General features: G+C 42.5%; 1 protein-coding gene across 1 annotated transcript in view; it reads right to left on the reverse strand.

The window, feature by feature from the left end:
• The window catches only part of LOC139962460 (alanine aminotransferase 1-like), a 39,418-nt gene that overhangs the window by 4,330 nt on the left and 13,753 nt on the right, over positions 1–21,335 (reverse strand). The window contains exons 4-11 of the mRNA XM_071962432.1: positions 19,502–19,635; positions 18,289–18,402; positions 7,948–8,077; positions 6,400–6,479; positions 1,545–1,678; positions 1,049–1,157; positions 404–469; positions 8–163 (exon numbers count right to left, since the gene is read on the reverse strand). Of these exons, the coding sequence (XP_071818533.1) occupies positions 8–163; positions 404–469; positions 1,049–1,157; positions 1,545–1,678; positions 6,400–6,479; positions 7,948–8,077; positions 18,289–18,402; positions 19,502–19,635 (923 nt within the window). The remainder of the gene's footprint in view (positions 1–7; positions 164–403; positions 470–1,048; positions 1,158–1,544; positions 1,679–6,399; positions 6,480–7,947; positions 8,078–18,288; positions 18,403–19,501; positions 19,636–21,335) is intronic.

Raw genomic sequence — 21,335 nt, forward strand, 5'->3', positions numbered from 1 at the left:
TAGTTACCTTGGCGGCCTCTATGGCTTTCTTTGGAAGATGTATTTGAGGGAATGAGTACATGGCACCCATTACTGTATTACATGATACTCCCTCTACAGAGTTGAAGCCATCTGCCACCAGTTTAGCCTTCTCTGCCAAAGTACTTAAAACAAAGCTCTTTTCCTGGAGAGTATGAAAATACAAAATTATAATTTAAAAAAATCATAAAAAATAAATTATGAGCACCAAATATTCAAAATTATCTTGAAAGCTGTATATATTCAGTAATAAGAACACTATGCATGTCAGAAGAGAAAACATGTCTACTAGGTATGCCCTTGCAAGCTGTTGAGCCACAAGAAGGGTTTAAATTAGGCACAGAGGTATTTTTAGCATGTAAAGAGATTAAAATGATCGTCCTACCTCCATAAACAGATCATATGATGGTTCACCTTTCTGTGGGGGATTGACAACAACATCCATCACAGCCTGTCAAGGAACAACAAAACATTAAAAGGTGAAGGTATTAATATGTGCATAAATTAGCGTGACGCAAGCACAGAATGGATTCGACCGTACCCGGAAGTATTGCCTGATGAAACTACTGCCGATCGTAGAAAATGCGCATTTTAAATATGATCTCAAGTTGTTGTAATGCTCTCACAAACACTGCAAAGTTAGCAGAACAATCAGGAGGTCCTAGAGGGCCAGAGTTTAGGTGAATTTAAGAAAAACAGAGACAGTTTTTATTAAGTTATTAAGTGAATGCATCACATCTCAGATTACTACACCTGTACACCATGAACCCTTGCAAAGAAAGTAAACGAAGTTTGAAATTTGATACCCCATCAACAAACAAGCCATTAATCTGGAGATATAACTAATAAGTTGTCTATGTACATGTACAGTATGTTACATGTACAGTATGTTACATTACTAAGCATTATTTTAAACCTGAGAATTTCTCATCCTTGTACATTGCTACAACAACCAGTCACTTTTTACCAACCCCCCCACAGTGCAGTGTTGCTCATCATCATACAAAAAACATTTGCTATTCCTTATTACCTGACCGGTAACGGTTGGACATAGTTTGGCCGAGACCAGCTTGAATAATTGAGCCTGGATGCCAGGATCAACATTGACCAATTCACAGTAACCCCCCCTCATGCCGCATCTGAAAAGAAACAAAAAGTGAACGGTGAACGAAAAGTGAACAGTGAACAAAAAGTGAACAGTGAACAAAAAGTGTAAAGTGAACGAATAGTGAACAAGAAACGAAAGTGAACTCAGAATTAGTGTGTTTTGTAGAAATGAGTTACAATATTACCCCATATTGATCCTGTTTCCTACCCTTCATACTCCACCCCCCTCCCCCCTCCCACTCCTCCTCCTAATCACACACACAGACTCCACATTTAATTTAAAGTTAATTTCATTTGGCAACTTTAGAGTGTTTCTTTTATGCAGAGACTTGACAAATCATACAAAGATTGACAGCCAGCAGAGCAAGCGAAAAATACAGAAACATCAGTCTTAGATATCTCAAAGGGTAACAACTCACTCTCCCATAAATCCCTTTGATGTGGAATGGAAGGATGCTAGTTCCTGGTCAGCATACTGGTCCCCCATCTCAGTCAGTACTTTCTTGAATGAATGAAACTCAGCACCCTTGGCATAAACATTATCTTGATAGACCTACAAGGGAAGAGGTAAGAAGAATTGAACACACAGATGGAATAGAGGATTTCTTTAAATATGGGTCTTGTACAAGGTTCTATAATAAATGGGTATTGTAAAAGGTTCTATGATAAATGGGTATTGTAAAAGGTTCTATGAAAAACATGGGTATTGTTAAAGATTCTATGATAAATGGGTTTGTAAAAGGTTCTATGATAAATGGGTATTTTGCTCCAGGTTCTATGATAAATGGGTATTGTAAAAGGTTCTATGATAAATGGGTATTGTAGAAGGTTCCATGATAAATGGGTATTGTTAAAAGGTTCTATGATAAATGGGTATTGTTAAAAGGTTCTATGATAAATGGGTATTGTAGAAGGTTCTATGATAAATGGGTATTGTAAAAGGTTCTATGAAAAACATGGGTATTGTAAAAACTATGATAAATGGGTATTGTAAAAGGTTCTATAAAAAACATGGGTATTGTTACAGATTCTATGATAAATGGGTTTGTAAAAGGTTCTATGATAAATGGGTATTTTGCTTAAGATGCTATGATAAATGGGTATTGTAAAAGGTTATATGATAAATGGGTACTGTAAAAGGTCCTATGAAAATTGGGTATTTTGCTTAAGGTTCTTTGCTAAATGGGTATTGTAAAAGGTTCTATGATAAATGGGTATTGTAAATGGTTCTATGATAAATGGGTATTGTAAAAGGTTGGCAGTTATTTTACTAAGAATTTCAGTCTGAAGAGGATACAATCTTCCACTTGCTGTGATTGGTGCTGGTATACACAATAGAACATGGGAGTATGGAACCCAACAAATATCATCTCTTGATGGCCAAAACAAAGACCCTTATTGTTCTGAATTGTGCATGAATTTAACCTTGATGTCACGAAATGCATCAGAATCGTCTAAAATGATTCCAACCCACCAGTGGCCATCATAGACACAAGACGCAAACTGTCCAAAAAGCCTCAAATGATCATGAATTTCTTGTGGCATTACAGCTCTTCCTTTTGCTCAGCTAGTATATATTTGATGTGATGTTTGCCCAAAAACCTGAATCATTGTCCCCAGAAATTTGACTGACAAAACATCATTCCTTTTTTGGCAAAAATGCTCTGGTGATCACATGTTCCAGGTATACCAGTTGCATACCTTGGTTCTAGCTCTTGAGCATGTGCAAGAACTTCTTCCACACTTTTGAAGAAATAGTTGATGCCTTGAATCTCAGAAATGCAAAAAGTGATACAGTTCTAAATGCTGTAGTGATCTGATTCTCAAGAGTTCTTTGTAAACTTGCTCGACTTGATAGTCGTTTTGTAGTCCCTCCAATACCACCACATACATTCTTCCCATGCGAAGTCCCATGCGAAGTTGCAAAGAAGTGCCATTCAGCAGTGGTACCAAACTCCTGTTTGTGGAAGCAGATGTTCACAATTTTTTTTTATAGTTCTTGTATTGACTAGCTGAACCATCGCTGAAGTATATGATGTGCTGAATTATTGGCAGCCTTTCCTTGACGTGCCTGCAAACGACTTGTTGAAATGTGTGTGCAGTTTCCATTGTCATGTTTGAGATGATCAGATATGCAACATATGTTCATTGTCTCAAAAGTTCTCCATCTTGCCTGTAGGTACAATGCTACTGGATGCAGAGTGCATTGTGAATTATCCCAATAAATGCCTTGTAATATTGCATCCTGAATGATGAAGGCTAAGTTTTTTCTGCAAAATCCATCATAATGATAGCCTTTTCTTCTGTTAGATTCCCCTTAGCTTGTTTTTAGCTTGTTTTAGGAAGTTTGGATTGTGCTTTGGCAATGACACGGTGAGAACCTAATGCTTGTAACTTGTCACTCAGCTCATTAACAAATTCATTAACTGTTCTCTGCTCAGTAACGAGTTCTGTCAGTTGATGTCCATTGTTTGTACGTAATGAGATCATCATCATCAAACTCCTCTGCAATTAACTCACTAATTAGTGTCCCATCTTGCCCTGGGCATTGCTGGCAGCTATGTAACATGCTCATTCTGTTGTCTAACATTACAAACAGTTTCTTTGAGTAAATCTCTGTACTCAAGTTTCTTGTGTTTGATAGCTGCGACCATAAGCTTCACATATTGGGTGTTTTACACAAACACAGACCGAATGGCTTCCACTGTGATCGACATTAATGCACCATTTTGGTCCTAATTAAAATAAACTTGCTCCTTCCAATTTACACAGTCCTTTTCTCTTTCTTTAAACTGAGAGTACAGTTCATCCACATTTGCCAAAAAGTAGCATTTTCTGTTTGTGGACCTGTTCGCCGTTGATATGACCAGAAACATAGTCTTTCTTCACAGGACAAATGCGAGAAACTTTATCATCTTCATAAAACTGCTGAACCTTCTCTCATACTTCTTGCGATCATGTTCCTCCAAGCTTGGTATTTGGCATAGCAAATACCCAATGTGTGTTTTTAAGCTCTCTGGCCATTTCAATATCTTGCCCCCAAACATGAGGAATGGTTGATTGAATGTCAAAATATTCTAACAAATAAACCCTCCCTTACTCCAGTAAGTGGATCACAACAGGCAATTCTATGTTCTATGCCAGGAGGCAGGTAAAGTGTATAGCAATTCATAAGGTGGTTCCAAATAGAACCAGGAAAAGCCCCCAGAAATTTTTGGAAGATCTACCCATCTGAAAGCTAGGCTGACAGACACAATGTAATAACCATGTGGAAACAATCCATCACATTTGCTTCCTGTTTATATATAAATACTGGCAAGTTAGTCCGTAAGTGACTTAATATGCAGTTACAGCTATACTCCCACTCAGTATAGGAAGCTATACATACTGAGGTCATTGGTAGATCTATACAAAAGGTTGCTTAAATTCCTAAACCAGCAAGGAAAATAGTCATGGATATCTAGGGATCTCTAGTCATTATCAGATAGTACAACAGTTTTTTAACAACCGATCAAACAAAGATGACATTAAAAAATAAATACACCACTATATTGGTCTACCACCATATCACTGTAGGTGTAGATAATAGGGGAGAGAATTGTGATAAAAGGGCAAAGGCAATAGATTTCCTATGTAAGGGTGTACAGGTTTGAGTCCTGGCCAGATCATTACATCGTGACCTTTGGCAAGGCACCTAAATCTATGTTGCCTCTCTTTACCCAGGTGACTAAATGGGGACCTGTTAACTTCTAAATATGGTCGAATGTGTAAGAGAACACAGAGGTGTGGTACAGTACACTGCAGTGCCCTTGTAGTGACTGTTTGAATTGTGCACACTTGGGTAGTGTGGGTCTGACAAGTTACCAATGACCAGGGGGTTTAAACTGATGTAAAGTCTTGCGAGCAGGTGTTACCTTGATACAGCCTACCACTGTAACATTATATATGGTTTACATTTAATATATAGGTTTACATTTAATGTGTGAAAGTAAGTTGGCCAGACGTTTCGATCCCAGCAGGATCTGACGTTTCGATCCTAGAAGGATCTTCTGATGTAAGAAGATCCTGTTAGGATCGAAACATCAGGCCGACTTACTTTTTCACGTTCTCTTACACAGGCTCTCTAGTGGATAAGCAGTTTGCTGACAGTTTTATTTTATTTTGGTTTACATTTAATAACATTAAACGTTCTGACAATGAGCTATTGAACTGTAATTGTTTGATACTATACTGATTATCTTTGGAATAACTCAAAAGGTGGTCTTAATTCACTCCAGAAAACAACACAAAATTGATGTTTAGTTTTACACATTATACACCTACATAAAACACAGTTTTGGAACAAACTTGTCCACAGTCCTGTATCACGAATTCACTGATAATCTCTGAAAAAGCTATTGAAAATGAAACCAATTTGAACTTCACACGGTATTTGTGACTTCATTTCATACCAGCTTGCATTGTGGTACTGTAAACACACACTACGATTGATGGTTATCAGCTTGTTTGTGCTTGGTGAGTAGATGACATGTGATTGATATGAAAATAATGATTCTGGTAAATTATCTGATAAAACTGAGATCTTTCCATGAAACAAAACACTCCAATCATATCAGATAAGAAAGTTTAATATATATGAACACAGTCCTTCTATGACAATATAACAGCTTTTGTAAACAATCATTATTTACTATAGTATAGCTTTCAAATGTGACAACAGTCACACCTTAATGACCCTGCTTTATATCTTTCTAATAATCAGCACATTGAGACTTACGTGTGTATTTGCGCTTTATAAGAACTGTGTATTATTATTATTATTTCTATAGGCTGTAATTTGGGAATACAGTTGGCTCCAGTCATATGCATAGTTGACTGAACATCAACCCCTTTAAATTTTTTACTTGCTTTTGCAGCTGTGGTTTGAAGTAATCATGGTAGTGTGTGCCAAGTTACAAACAATGTCAATAATGCTGATAACTGACTACCATCAACTTTGACAGATTTCATGGCCATGTTCAGAGTGAACTTTTAACTGGTTTAGTAATCATCAAATACCAGGGTACCATAGTGCTTACCAATCTGTTAACTTACAACTGTATCTCTGTGAGCAAAGAAACACTGACCCATAAAGGAATTGGTTGTAACCCCCCCCCCCCTTTAGTACCCTTTATACCAATGTAATAAATTAAAATATTAAACATCATGATATTTTCACAAAATGGCTCTCACAGGAGAAACTGGTTCTTTAGAACTGTAAACTAAACATCTTACCTCATCTGCACAGATGAACAACCGTTCTTTGTGGGCAAACTTGATTATTTCCTCGATATTCTGCCGTGATAGAACCTGACCTGAAAGAGAAGAACAATAAACAAACATGAACATGTTGTGCACTTAACAGATTAACTGGTTAATTTGACATTGGTGCAAGTATTTACAGAGCAGCTATAGCTGGTTTAATTAAAGCCCATGTGTTTCCATGTGAACAGCAGAATAAGTGCTTGAAGCACCATCATTTTATCAATTCAGAAACAATTTAAATACCTAGTATAGCCAACAATGCTAAGCTAAAAAGAAAAGGAAAAAAACAAAAGGTTTGCTGGGAGGAGCTAGGCAACGTAAAACCTTTTGAAAACTGCGGTAGAAAAAAGTCATGTATTATGAGAAAAACAGAAAAGATTCAGAACATTTCCAGAATTTTGTGAATGGATATTAATGGAGAGAGAGCGGCATGGGATGGTTCCTTAAAGCATCTCCTTTCAAGCATAGCATGCGGCGTTTGCACATCTGTAACTTCTCCAATCTTTGAACGACATCCGTTATTAAACGTAATGTTCTGTCGAGTCAGTCGCATCTTCCATCACCTCTCTGTGCTACCGAGGAGTCATCTTCTTCCTTGATCGTTGAGGCTGATCTTATTTCATGTTTGTTCGATGTTTGAAGTAAGTCCAAACCGGTTTCTTAACATCAATACCTAGTTAAAGTACAGAGTTTAATACAAAATATCATCCCAAACACAGCACAGCCAGTTGACTGTACCAGAGATGCAAACATACACTGAGGTTTCAATGAATTTTGATGTTTTTTAGGAATCAGATATGGCTCAGAGTTTCCTTTTGGAGATCACATGTTTAGGTCATCATTCCCACCCACTGTTTGACATCCGATGACCTCAAACTATCTTTGACTACTGCTACATAATAAAAGATGTTTATGGTGTTTCATGATGATGCATTCTGATAATTAGAACAAGAACCATCCAAAGTTTCCTCCCATGGATAATGTTTTAATGGAAATGAGCAGAGAAATTTTGGCCTAGAACAGGATTCTACCTTCAACCTCCATTGAAAACAATAGGCTCTGGAATACAATATGGGACATCCATAGAAGAAGTTTGGCGTTCATCAAAGTTTCCCAAGTTGAGGTAATACTGTGTCTCAAAAGGCATTTAAGTTTCAGACCTCGGCTGACCATAGGCAATCATCTTCTCAATATGGGACAACCCCACGAGAGCTTGCCATACAAGATTTTCATATCGTCATATCTACTGATCTCTCAATGAACTTTGACCTCTAATAAAACCTATGGGACTTAACAACTCAGTGTGAGGGGATCCTCTAACAAAGTGTGAGATCAAACTAATATGGACAGTGTAAGAATCAGGGATAAGCCTGGGGTAAAAAAATATCACGTAACTTTGCAAAAATTGTGGTATAGGCTCCAGTTTGCGTATGCTACAGTGTGTTAGGATAATAGTTTTCGAAATCACTGATATTCCGCGAAATCGCAGAAAAAGCTCATGCCTGAAGAATGACCAACCTGTTGGATTGCCTGGGTTTATGATACAGATGGCTCTTGGATTGCAATGCTTTCGAGCTTCATCTATCGACCTCTGCAACTCCTCAGTGCCTAAGCTCCAGTCTGCATCTTCATTTAGAAAGTAATTTATCTGTAGAGGAAGACATAAAACCTTAATATTACTTTGGCGACATTCATTACAGGTGTCATGCCACAATTAGAGTAATATACTTCTGTCTAATTGGGTAAAGTAAATGTAAACTTTCAAATGTAATGTACATCTGTCCATATAGGGGTAGGAGCCTAATTTGATTTGGGGGGCTGTAACGACTTGCCCGAAAAATATAACCAACATTTTCTGCTCACTCCGCACGCGTTCAACATGTTAATGTGCATATCATATCATTCATCATCTATTACATCACATGCCAATAACATGCAATCTTTTTCTGTTTATAACCCTTCCATATTGGTTATAATTATTGGGGAAGTCGTTACAACAATACTGATAATAATAACATAAGTTTAACCATTGAAAAACACACTACAAATTATTCTTCTTTCAGTAGGTCCCAGAAAAATTCTCAGCATATTGCCCGAATATTCACCAAAAATAATTTGTTGGGGGGATACAGCACCTCCCCCCACCCCTGCCTCCTATACCTATGCATCTGTCTAAAAGGGTCAACTGCTATGTACATCTGTCTAATACGGTAACTGTTACATCTGTCTAATCGGGTAACTGTAATGTACATCTGTCTAATAGGGTAACTGTAATGTACATCTGTCTAATAGGGTAACAGTAATGTACATCTGTGTAATAGGGTATCTGTAATGTACATCTGTCTAATAGGGTATCTGTAATGTACATCTATCTAATAGGGTAACAGTAATGTACATCTGTGTAATAGGGTATCTGTAATGTACATCTGTCTAATAGGGTATCTGTAATGTACATCTATCTAATAGGGTAACAGTAATGTACATCTATCTAATAGGGTAACAGTAATGTACATCTATCTAATAGGGTAACAGTAATGTACATCTATCTAATAGGGTAACAGTAATGTACATCTATCTAATAGGGTATCTGTAATGTACATCTGTCTAATAGGGTATCTGTAATGTACATCTATCTAATAGGGTAACTGTAATGTACATCTATCTAATAGGGTAACAGTAATGTACATCTGTCTAATAGGGTAACTGTAATGTACATCTGTCTAATAGGGTATCTGTAATGTACATCTATCTAATAGGGTAACAGTAATGTACATCTGTGTAATAGGGTATCTGTAATGTACATCTATCTAATAGGGTAACAGTAATGTACATCTGTGTAATAGGGTATCTGTAATGTACATCTATCTAATAGGGTAACAGTAATGTACATCTGTGTAATAGGGTATCTGTAATGTACATCTGTCTAATAGGGTAACTGTAATGTACATCTGTCTAATAGGGTAACTGTAATGTACATCTGTCTAATAGGGTAACAGTAATGTACATCTGTCTAATAGGGTAACTGTAATGCACATGTATCTATCTAATAGGGTATCTGTAATGTACATCTATCTAATAGGGTAACTGTAATGCACATGTATCTATCTAATAGGGTATCTGTAATGTACATCTGTGTAATAGGGTATCTGTAATGTACATCTGTCTAATAGGGTAACTGTAATGTACATCTGTCTAATAGGGTAACTGTAATGTACATCTGTCTAATAGGGTAACAGTAATGTACATCTGTCTAATAGGGTATCTGTAATGTACATCTATCTAATAGGGTACCTGTAATGTACATCTATCTAATAGGGTAAATTCCAAAACTTACTGGTTTGGATATTTACGAGTGACGAGCTTACCTGTCTCCTCACAACCTTCGCACCTCATTCTACCGTGCCTATAAAGTCCTGGTAAATAAATAACACTGTGCGCCCTCTATGACCGGACCCCCCTTCCGGTCCCTCCTCCTTTCTCATGAGACCATTCCTGAAGAGTGGCCTCACGGACGCGGGAGTGGGGGTGGCAAGGACTGGCCACCCCCAACGACCCCCGTCGAGTTAACTTCCCAAAGTGAACCCCTAACAAAAAATTCACTGACGCCTTCCTAGCAGGGGGGAGTGTAACCCTCCCCGGCGCAGCGGGAAGGGGGGACACTCTCCTGAACCCTGCAGGCGGAACTACCCCTTACACTAACAAGGAGCCTAAAGATTTACGGTCCGCCACTTGTTACCCTTAGACCAACTTAGGTGAGAACGTAAGTGGAAGACTATGTACGCAAACGCATACGGTAACACATAGGTACACTCACCGATAGACATAGTTGATGGCTCTCTGGTGGATGGTGGTTCTGTCTATCTGGTGTGAAGCTCGGAGTCGTGAGTCAAGTCGAGCGACCGCTCCTCCGTCCGGCTGTGTCCCACCACCCTCTCGGGGGAGGGAGGCGGGAATGGAGACAGGTAAGCTCGTCACTCGTAAATATCCAAACCAGTAAGTTTTGGAATATTTACTTCGCTCCTCGCTTACCTGTCTCCTCACAACCTTAGCACCGAGTGGCACTGCCCGATGGTGGGAGGCCCGAGGGGTGGGACCTGTTACCCACCGGACCTCGCATCACCGCGCTACCAAATGCCGCTTCGGCGTGTAAAGTGTCGGTCAAGTAGCAGGCGACGAACGTAGTTGGAGTTTTCCACGCTGCTGCTTTGAGTATGTCCTCTATCGGGATGCCGGCGAATAGGGCTGTAGAGGCCGCGACCCCTCTGACGTCGTGAGCCCTTGGTCGGGAGGTCCCCGATGTGAACGGGCGTATGATCTCTACTAGCCACCTGGATAGAGTGTCTTTGGAGGCCGCTGCGTAGGGTGGTCGTGGTATGATGAAGAGAGAAGTTGATTGTCTTAACTTCTCTGTCTTGCTCAGGTACCACTTCAGTGCCCTGACTGGACACCATCGTTTGTCCTCGGCTACTGATGACATGGTCTTAATTTCCGGGATGAAAATGTCTCCTGGCAGGAAGGTCAAGGTCTGGTTCTTTGCAATAAATGACGGGTCTGGAACCATCCTCACCCCGTGGCCCTCAAATCTGATGTGATTCTGCTTGGTGGATAGGGCGTGGAGGCAACTCCTCCTTCTTGCTGACGCCACTGCGACGAGGAAGAGTGTCTTTTTTGTGAGGGCAACCAGGGAGGCGTTAGCCATTGGTTCGTATGGTGGTCCTGCCAGGGCATGTAACACTGCTGAGAGTCCCCAGGAGGGGGCTAGCCGTCTGATCTGTGGGCGACGATTCGCCATGCCTTTGATGAGCTGTGCAATGTACGGGTTATTGCTCAGTGTGGAGCCATCTGGGAAGCCCTGGTGGATGGCAGCGATGGCCGACCTGTAATTCCTGATGGTGGAGACTTGTTTCCCCTCTCCAAAGAGTGAGAGGAGGAACTCGGCTATCTGTGTCACAGAGGCAGCAGGCAGCAGTATCTGTCTCGGTCGGCACCATTGGTCGAACTTCCCCAGACGGGAATCGTAAGTCGCTGCGGTCGTTCCCCTTCTAGCGTCGGCTGCCATCGCGGCAGCTGCTTCTGAAAAGCCTCTCTGTCGTAGGGAAGACCGGACAGCCTCCAGGCAACTAATTGTAACCCCTTGATGTCTGGGTGGGAGAGAGTTCCCTGTCTCTGGGACAGTAGGTGAGGCTTGTCCGGTAGACTCACTGGGACGTCCATGAGGAGTTGGGGGATCTCGGCGAACCAGGGTCTGCGAGGCCAGAACGGGGCTATTAGTGTGAACCTGCCCTTGGAGTTCCGAATTTTCCTGAGGACTTGTCCGATCATACACAGCGGCGGGAAGATGTACGCATCCATGTGGTCCCAGGAGAGGGACATTGCGTCCGTGTGGTAGGCCAGGGGGTGGAATCGTCTGGAACAGAAGGTCTGGAGTTTGTTGTTCTTGTGTGTTGCGAACAGGTCTATCGTGGGCCTGCCGAAGATCAAAAAGATTCTGTCGCAAGTCTCCTGTTCCAGAGACCATTCGTTGGGGTCTATATGCCCCCTGGATAAGGCGTCCGCCATCACGTTGAGCTTGCCTGCGATGTGGGAAGCCCGTAGGATCGTGCCGGAGTCCTCGGCCGCTGTTATCACCTCCCACGCGAGTCGGCACAGTCTCTCTGAGCGGGTGCCCCCCTGCCGATTGATGTAGGCCACCACTGTCGTGTTGTCGGTGAAGATTGTGGTTATCGTTCCCTGTACGTGGTCGTTGAAAACTTCCAGGGCTCTTTTGACCGCCATCATCTCCAGGATGTTGATGTGGAGAGATCTTTCTGTTTGGGACCACGTCCCCCATGCTGTGCGATTGCTCCAATGAGCTCCCCATCCGGACAGTGACGCGTCCGTCGTTATCGATGTCATTGGTAGCTGTATCGCAAAGGGTACCCCTGAACTCCAGTTGTTTGGGTCGAGCCACCATCGAAAGTGTTGGGTGACCTCCTCTGACCTGTAGATGAGCGTTGTTTTGTCTGGGTCTGTAGGGTCTGCGGACCTCAGCAGGTGCAGTTGCAGAGGTCGCATGTGTAGCCTGCACAGTCTCACTATATCGACGAGGCTGGCCATGAGTCCCAGGGCCCGGAGCCATGTCCCCGTTGGTGACCCCCGGTGTGCCAAGATCTGTTGTGTGGTCGCCTTGACTGCCGCGACTCTTTCTTCTGAGGGTCGGGCTACCCCGGTGGTGAAGTCCAGTATGGCCCCGAGGAACTGGATCGTCTGGGAAGGTGATAGCCGTGATTTCTTCTGGTTCACGATCCAGCCCAGTTCTTGAAGGGTCTGGGGCGTTTTGTGGACGTTGTTGGTTGCTTCCGATAGGCTGTTCCCTACTACCAACCAGTCGTCTAGATATACGTAGAGGGTGACCCCTCTTTTTCTGAGGTAGGCGACTACTGCTCCCGCGACTCTCGTGAAGGTTCTGGGAGCCGTGGCTAGGCCGAATGGGAGCGCCCGGAACTGGTAGTCTTGTTCTGCGTACCGGAACGCTAGGAATCGTCGGTGTTCTCTGTGTATCAAGATGTGCAGGTAGGCGTCCCGTAAGTCTACGGTCGCCGCCCACGTGCCCTTTCTGAGTAGGGGTAATATTAAGTTTAAGGTCTCCATACGGAAGTGTTTTGGTCTGATGTGTTTTGTGTTCAGGGGTTTTAGGTTTAGAATGGGACGCCAGGTGCCGTCCCGTTTTTTGGTCAGAAAAAAGGAGGACCGGAAGAGTGGTCCCGTCTCTTCCGGAACTCTTGTAATTGCCTGCTTGGCCAGCAGGGCCAGAATTTCCCCTTCTAGGGCTAAGCGTTTGACGGGGTCCGTGGGTGTGAGTGTCTGCCTTCCTCCGCCCCCGAAGGGTGGGCTGGAGGAGAAATCTATTTTGTACCCGTGTCTGACTGTGTCCAACACCCACTTGTCCTCGCCAATAAATTCCCATTGCTGGGAGAAGTTTGTTAGTCTCCCCCCCACCGGCGGAATGGCCGCGGTGAGGTGGGCACCCCTAGGGCTGGGCGGCGAACGCTGGTCGAGTGGAGGAGCGGTCACTGTCCCGTCTGGTCGACGACGAGCCTCTGCCTCCTCTGGGGGCCCAGGGGCGGGTCGGACGGAAGGCTGCCCCCCGGCTTCTGCCTCTGAGAGCTCCTCTGCTCATAGATTTGGCGGGTGCTGCTCTCGTTCCCCTAGGTGCTCTGCTCTCCCTCGGGCGGAAGGGTCTGGTTCTCTGGGTCGGTGGGGGTCGGAATTCTGATTTGGCCAGAGTCTCCCTTCGGGCCACCTCTTCCTGCAGTTTCTTTTGGAAGCAGCCCGCAAAAAGGTCTTCCCCGAGGATTGGTAGTTCCAGCATTCTGTCCTTCGCCTCCGTCGAAGGCCAATGGATGGCGGAGACGATGTTTTGTCTACGGGCCTTTACGGACCTGGTAGCGACCCTTGCAAATTGATCGTACGCGAGCCTGACGAGGGGGCCCAGCAGCAGGAGGAGCTGGCCCGCTTCGTCCCTGGATACTTGGCTGCTGTCCTCAGGGAGCTGTTGATGGTGTCGCATGAGGACTTCAGCTGATAGCATTAGTACCGATGCGAACTTCATGCCCGAACGGGCTGCCATGTCCATCTCTACCAAAAGCTCTTCTAGCTTCCTCTGGTCCGGGGTCTTGAATACGTGTGTGGATGAGGCCCCTTGTTCGGCTTTTAATCTCTCCTTGGCCTCCTGGGGGATGGTTGAGCATCTAAATAGATCCTTACAGGCCTCGTCAGGTACCCTGACCGCTCTATCTGCCCTGGCCGGGAAGGCCGTCCACTTGGTCTTGTTGGCAATGGCCTCAAATCTGTCATAACAGGTTGCGTCTACTGGTATGGTAGTTTTGGGCTTATATGACGCTTCGCCGGTCGCCGTCAATTTTGATACCCGGCCCGCCTTCTGCGGTTGCGTCTCGGGTTCCTCGAACCCCAGGTGTCGTCTGAATATGTCTGCCGCCCGTGTTATTAGCTCCTGTGGGAGGGCTCCTCCTGTCGCGGGCGCTTCCTCCGGTTCGTAATTGTGGCCAAAGCTGTCCTCCATAGGATCGTAGTCGAGAGGATCTGGATCTATGGGCTCCCCTTCGTCCTCCAAGCCGGAAAGATTCACCGACGCTCTGCAATCCAGAGCGTCCGGGTCCGGGGCCGGTTGCGGGGCCATGGTCGATACGGGGCTGGTAGGGCCCGGTGCCACGTCGGCTACCGTGGACGTCCTTTGCTCCAGCAGGGGCCGTAGCAGGCCGGTGAGTTTGGATAGCCAAGCTGGTTCCTCTTCCTGACGCCGTCTCGGGGACCGGCGCCCCCTCTTGGATCTTCTGTATCCATCGTCGGAAGAGTCCGAGGACTCGTCGGAGATTGGAGAGTATCTCTTCCTCTCTCTCCGTCTTGGGGATCTTGTATGCGACCCCGATCTCTCCCTTCTGGGTCGGCGGGAGGACTCTCTCTCCCTACTTTCTCGGGCCGGGATCTCCGTCGGAACCCGCCTCTCTGGCTCCCTGTCCGGCTCCCTGGAACGGGACCGGCTCCGTCTCCGCGTCCCCTCGGTTGCTCTCTCTTTTGGACCCGAGCCTCCCACGGCCGGAGGGCCGCGCTCTGTGGGTCTGTGTAGCTGCGGCCCGGACTGAGACGGAGTCTCCAGCCCGGCCGAGCTGTGCCTCTGCTTTGGAGGTCTTTTCTTGGCAGGAGCCTTGCCTTTGCTCCTGCCCTTCCCTCTGGCCGTAACTGATCCGGACGTAGCCGGGGCCGTTAGGGGAATTCTTTCTCTTTCTCTTTCTCTTTCCTCTCTCTCTACCTCTTTCTCTCCTTCGGCCCTCTCATGGCCACTCTCCTCCACCTCTCTCTCTACTACTCCCTCCTCCTCTCTATCTCCCGTTATTCCTGGAACCTCCGGCGCCCCGATTGCGCTCGGGATCGAGTCCAGCCTTCCCTGGAGCTTGCTACGTAAGCCCTCAAGCCACAGGTCGATGTCCTGCCACTGAGCTGGTGTAAACTTAATACACACCAGGCAGGGGTCTCGTCGAGTGCAGGATCTGCATTTTGGACAAAGGTCGTGCTCGTCCCAAGCTCTGCCTGGGCGAAACATAGAGCAGTTGATGCACTTCAATGGATTGCGTGACATGCTGAATAACCGGATTAAGGAAGATTACTTCTTAGTGATAAATGAACAACAATAGAAGCTTAACGTAAGAAGGGAGAACTAGGGAGGGAATTATGCTTAGGTGGAGCGTAGCGTAACCTAGCAACGGTAAACAAGGTAACGCTACGGGGTGGCCTAACGAGAAAATGGAAGCTGAAACGAAAATGAGAGAGCGAGAAATACATACAAAAAGGAGTGAATATACGTGAGCAATATGAATCCCCAAAAGGGGGACGAGAGAAACTAATTGGGGGGAAGAAGCTAGTAAACAAGCTAAGAAAACACAATAACAACAACACGCTTTAGGGTGGGGAGGAATAGGGCGGGAACCTAGGCAGTTTCGCGGAACTGCTAACCCCGCCGCAAACCAACCCGAGGAGGAAACGCACTACGAAAACAGTCCCCAAAACCCTCCCTTTTTGACAAAAAGGATACTTATCGGTCAGGAAAGGACTGTCAAACTTCTAAAGATCCGAAGCTAAAAAACTTCCGGCGATCGTCGAAGAAAACCAAGACAATTTTCCAAGGAAACTATCCACAAGAAAAATATGCGTGTAGGCACTTGGAATGGTAGAATGAAAAAAGGAGGAGGGACCGGAAGGGGGGTCCGGTCATAGAGGGCGCACAGTGTTATTTATTTACCAGGACTTTATAGGCACGGTAGAATGAGGTGCGAAGGTTGTGAGGAGACAGGTAAGCGAGGAGCGAAGTAAATCTGTAATGTACATCTGTCTAATAGGGTAACTGTAATGTACATCTTCTGTGTCTAATAGGGTAACTGTAATGTACATCTGTCTAATAGGGTATCTGTAATGTACATCTATCTAATAGGGTACCTGTAATGTACATCTAATAGGGTACCTGTAATGTACATCTGTCTAATAGGGTAACTGTAATGTACATCTGTCTAATAGGGTAATGTACATCTGTCTAATAGGGTAACTGTAATGTACATCTGTCTAATAGGGTAACTGTAATGTACATCTGTCTAATAGGGTAATGTACATCTGTCTAATAGGGTAACTGTAATGTACATCTGTGTAATAGGGTAACTGTAATGTACATCTATCTAATAGGGTAACTGTAATGTACATCTATCTAATAGGGTAACTGTAATGTACATCTGTGTAATAGGGTATCTGTAATGTACATCTTTCTAATAGGGTAACTGTAATGTACATCTATCTAATAGGGTAACTGTAATGTACATCTATCTAATAGGGTACCTGTAATGTACATCTGTCTAATAGGGTAACTGTAATGTACATCTGTCTAATAGGGTAACTGTAATGTACATCTGTCTAATAGGGTAACTGTAATGTACATCTATCTAATAGGGTAACTGTAATGTACATCTGTGTAATAGGGTAACTGTAATGTACATCTTTCTAATAGGGTAACTGTAATGTACATCTATCTAATAGGGTAACTGTAATGTACATCTATCTAATAGGGTACCTGTAATGTACATCTGTCTAATAGGGTATCTGTAATGTACATCTGTCTAATAGGGTAACTGTAATGTACATCTGTGTAATAGGGTAACTGTAATGTACATCTATCTAATAGGGTAACTGTAATGTACATCTATCTAATAGGGTAACTGTAATGTACATCTGTGTAATAGGGTAACTGTAATGTACATCTGTGTAATAGGGTAACTGTAATGTACATCTTTCTAATAGGGTAACTGTAATGTACATCTATCTAATAGGGTAACTGTAATGTACATCTATCTAATAGGGTAACTGTAATGTACATCTGTGTAATAGGGTAACTGTAATGTACATCTGTCTAATAGGGTATCTGTAATGTACATCTGTCTAATAGGGTAATGTACATCTGTCTAATAGGGTAACTGTAATGTACATCTGTGTAATAGGGTAACTGTAATGTACATCTATCTAATAGGGTAACTGTAATGTACATCTGTCTAATAGGGTAACTGTAATGTACATCTGTCTAATAGGGTAACAGTAATGTACATCTGTCTAATAGGGTATCTGTAATGTACATCTATCTAATAGGGTAACTGTAATGTACATCTGTGTAATAGGGTAACTGTAATGTACATCTTTCTAATAGGGTAACTGTAATGTACATCTATCTAATAGGGTAACTGTAATGTACATCTATCTAATAGGGTAACTGTAATGTACATCTGTCTAATAGGGTAACTGTAATGTACATCTATCTAATAGGGTAACTGTAATGTACATCTGTCTAATAGGGTAACTGTAATGTACATCTGTCTAATAGGGTAACAGTAATGTACATCTATCTAATAGGGTAACTGTAATGTACATCTGTGTAATAGGGTAACTGTAATGTACATCTGTCTAATAGGGTAACTGTAATGTACATCTATCTAATAGGGTAACTGTAATGTACATCTATCTAATAGGGTAACTGTAATGTACATCTGTCTAATAGGGTAACTGTTATGTACATCTGTCTAAAAGGTAACTGTTATGTACATCTATCTAATAGGGTAACTGTAATGTACATCTGTCTAATAGGGTAACTGTTATGTACATCTGTCTAATAGGGTAACTGTTATGTTGGTAGAATGAGAAGGAGGGCGGTAGACCGGAATGGGCCTGTCACCTGGAGAATGTACCGTTTAAAAGACATGGTAGAGGAAGTGTACATTTGTTGTGAGGAGACAGGTAAGTGAGGAATGAAGTTCATTTCTTTAAACAAACCTGAACGGCATCAAATTCAGAGAGGGTGGCTGAGTATAGTGGATACTGTGGAATCGGGATCATAATCCCAGCTCTGCCTTTGCCTTCACCGGAGACTAACAGCTTGACAACAGCCTGAAGGAAAGAGGAAAGATATCACCTAAAAGCTGCACTCAGAGTTGTATATGCCTTCACCACAGTCTGATGGCTCACATATAGAGCACTTGGTTAAAACCAAGGCAGCTGTTTGCATTCGATCAGCAAATTTTAAATCAGATGATACACTTAAATATGCAAGAATGTTATTGTAGGGGTGGGGGAAATGAGGGGGAGGTCAAGAATAAAGAAATGAGCCTTCCAGCAACTAATTACATAGTCTACATTAGATCAGGGCTTGTCACTGACAGGGGCATACACACACATACGTGGGGAAAAGCAAGGATAAAGAACAGTTTGATATTAAGTGGAATCTATGTTAAAGGTAAGTATATTATAAAAACTTTACTAAAATTCATAACATATAAAAAGCAGGTTTTGTCACATCTGTGGCTAAAGAAGACTAGGTGTCTTCTTGCTATCTGAACATACAGTTATAAACTACAGTATAAACCTACTAAATGAAGAATTCTTCAAGATCCTCGCAGGGCATGAAGTGATTTAACTTGTTAGCTTGGTTAACATGTTTTGAGTGATTTCTGTTACTGTAAGCAATACTACTGAAACCTGTCATAAATACAAGCAAGGTTACTTTATGTATCTCAGAAATACTCTATTCAATACAATGTATCTATATCCCCTCTTTACTCAATAAATTTCATGCCCATACAGAAATTTCCAGTCGTTTCATCCAGAAGCATTTTCATAATTTTCCGGCTTTCAATACAACTGCCAAAAATCCATTTTTCTTTTGTAACAAAGTGCCCTTACCATAACTACGGTATAGGGTTGCTAAGGCAACATGGCTTTCTTGCCCTGTAACATATTGACTCCTGGTGTGGGCTATTAAGTGCAGACTCTATTCATTTTATCCTGGCATGGTCATTACCCAAACTGCCTCTCATTTATAAATCTGCCATTCAAAAATCCTAATCCTACAAAATCCAAAAGTCAGAAATCACATTAAATATTTTAAATTTTTTTAATAGCAGTTGTTGAAGTAAGTCCCGATGTTTGCATGTATTTTGGTTGGCATACTGTATCAATAGCTGAGGGTTTGATGATTCTTCGACCTTACCCGTATAGCTTCACTGGCACCGGCCGATAGCATGATATTGTTGGGATTGCTGGGAATTCCCCCATCTCTCCTCTTGATGTACTCAGTCACATCTTGTCTGATGACTTCTACACCTGTACTCTCACTGTAAGATCCTTCGGAAGGGAACCAGAAGGACAATCGGTAATTAGTGATACCTTGCCACTTTCTATCAGAGGGCATTGTAATTAATAACACAAAATTGTCAAGATTTTACCAATTGATATTGACTTCAATTTGGTGAATTTACCAACACTAGGCTCTTATGCCAATGTTGACCTATACATATCAAGTAATATCAAGTTGATTCATACTTTTCTATACAAGTCAGCATTTATGAACACAGTTTCTGCTATTCAGCTCTGTTATTTAACCTCTTAGTGACCTCCACAGAAACAAAGAGTAATTCTGATGCTCACTATGCAGGATGGAGGTACACAGTATCTATACAGAACTACTGTAGTCTGAATTCACCTACAGTAGTTTTCAATTCTGCAGTTATGTTTATGACAATTTCAAATTTTGACTTAACTGTTCATCTCAAGTGACCTGGAGCCCTCCACAAGAAAGTTCTTATATTTAATAAGATAACATATATCTAAATAATAACAAGGTTTTCAGACTCAGACCAGCTCATCGTGAACTTAAATTACTGTACCTTTTCCCGGGCTACATAAATAGTTGCACTCACTGGAGTGGATCTATATGAAGTTGATTCAAGTTTCAATTTTACAGAAAAGTGTTTACATTCAAGTTTTTCAATCTTTGACCTCTTTTGACCCTTAATAACATGTGTCCTACACAAAAGCCAATACGGTTCTCTTCTGATCAGGTTGAATGCTGCATACAAGTATGGAGTTCATATAGTGCTTTTTGACAATATTAACGTAGGTTTTAGACTTTGGCCACTGTTTACAGGCCTCAAATAACCTTCCACTTCCCCATTTAAAAACATTAGGACTGCTGTACTCATGGCCCACATATCAAGAGTATTGTGAAGTGCTAGAAACCCAATTTACTTAAATGTGTTTAATGCATGAATTAAAATTAACACACACAGTGACACACGCAAGCACATACTGTACAGTAATCTACCACCATCTCAACACAACATGCATCCAAAAAGTTTCATCAAACACTGTAAGACACATGGTAAACAAGTTTTCCTGGTAAGTTTGCAAGTGTGAATAGACAGACTCACAGAAAGATAAACAGACAGACATACAGTAGATCCAGTATCTAGGTTTAATGGCTAAGTCACTGCAGTACGATGTTTTCTCAATAAAAGCAAGTATAGTCAGTATTGCGAAGTTCGGCATACTGCGAAGATCGGCCACCCCTAAAAAATACACGATTTCACCATGAAAAACTACAGGAAGAGCCAAATTTCACCAAAAAGTACGAAGCTACAGTTATTTTCTCTCCAAAATGACCCGTGTGCAAGAAATTACTTACAAATTTGTCAACAAAATGACGAAGATCTATGAAGTCTGTTATAATTACTGAAAGAGCAACTGCGCCACCAATTTTATCACCAGCGCCACACTGTGGGTTGCGCGTCCGAACTTCGCAATACTCTAGCAAGAAATACCAGTTCCACAATCACGAAGAATCTTCTTGGAAAACAACGTGAAAACAGTTTGCAGGAAAGAAAGTTTGGCCGTGTATCGTACTATAACAAAATTCTCCCACCATATGAAGTATATTTTCAAATGATTTATACCAGAAGATTTAGTTTTGGGGTGTTTTAAGTCTTAAGTGGCCGAACTTCGAAGTCACCATCCTACTGTACATATATATCAAGGAGAACCTGTTG

The sequence above is a fragment of the Apostichopus japonicus genome, chromosome 3, assembly GCF_037975245.1.
Source record: "Apostichopus japonicus isolate 1M-3 chromosome 3, ASM3797524v1, whole genome shotgun sequence".
NCBI lineage: Eukaryota > Metazoa > Echinodermata > Holothuroidea > Aspidochirotida > Stichopodidae > Apostichopus > Apostichopus japonicus.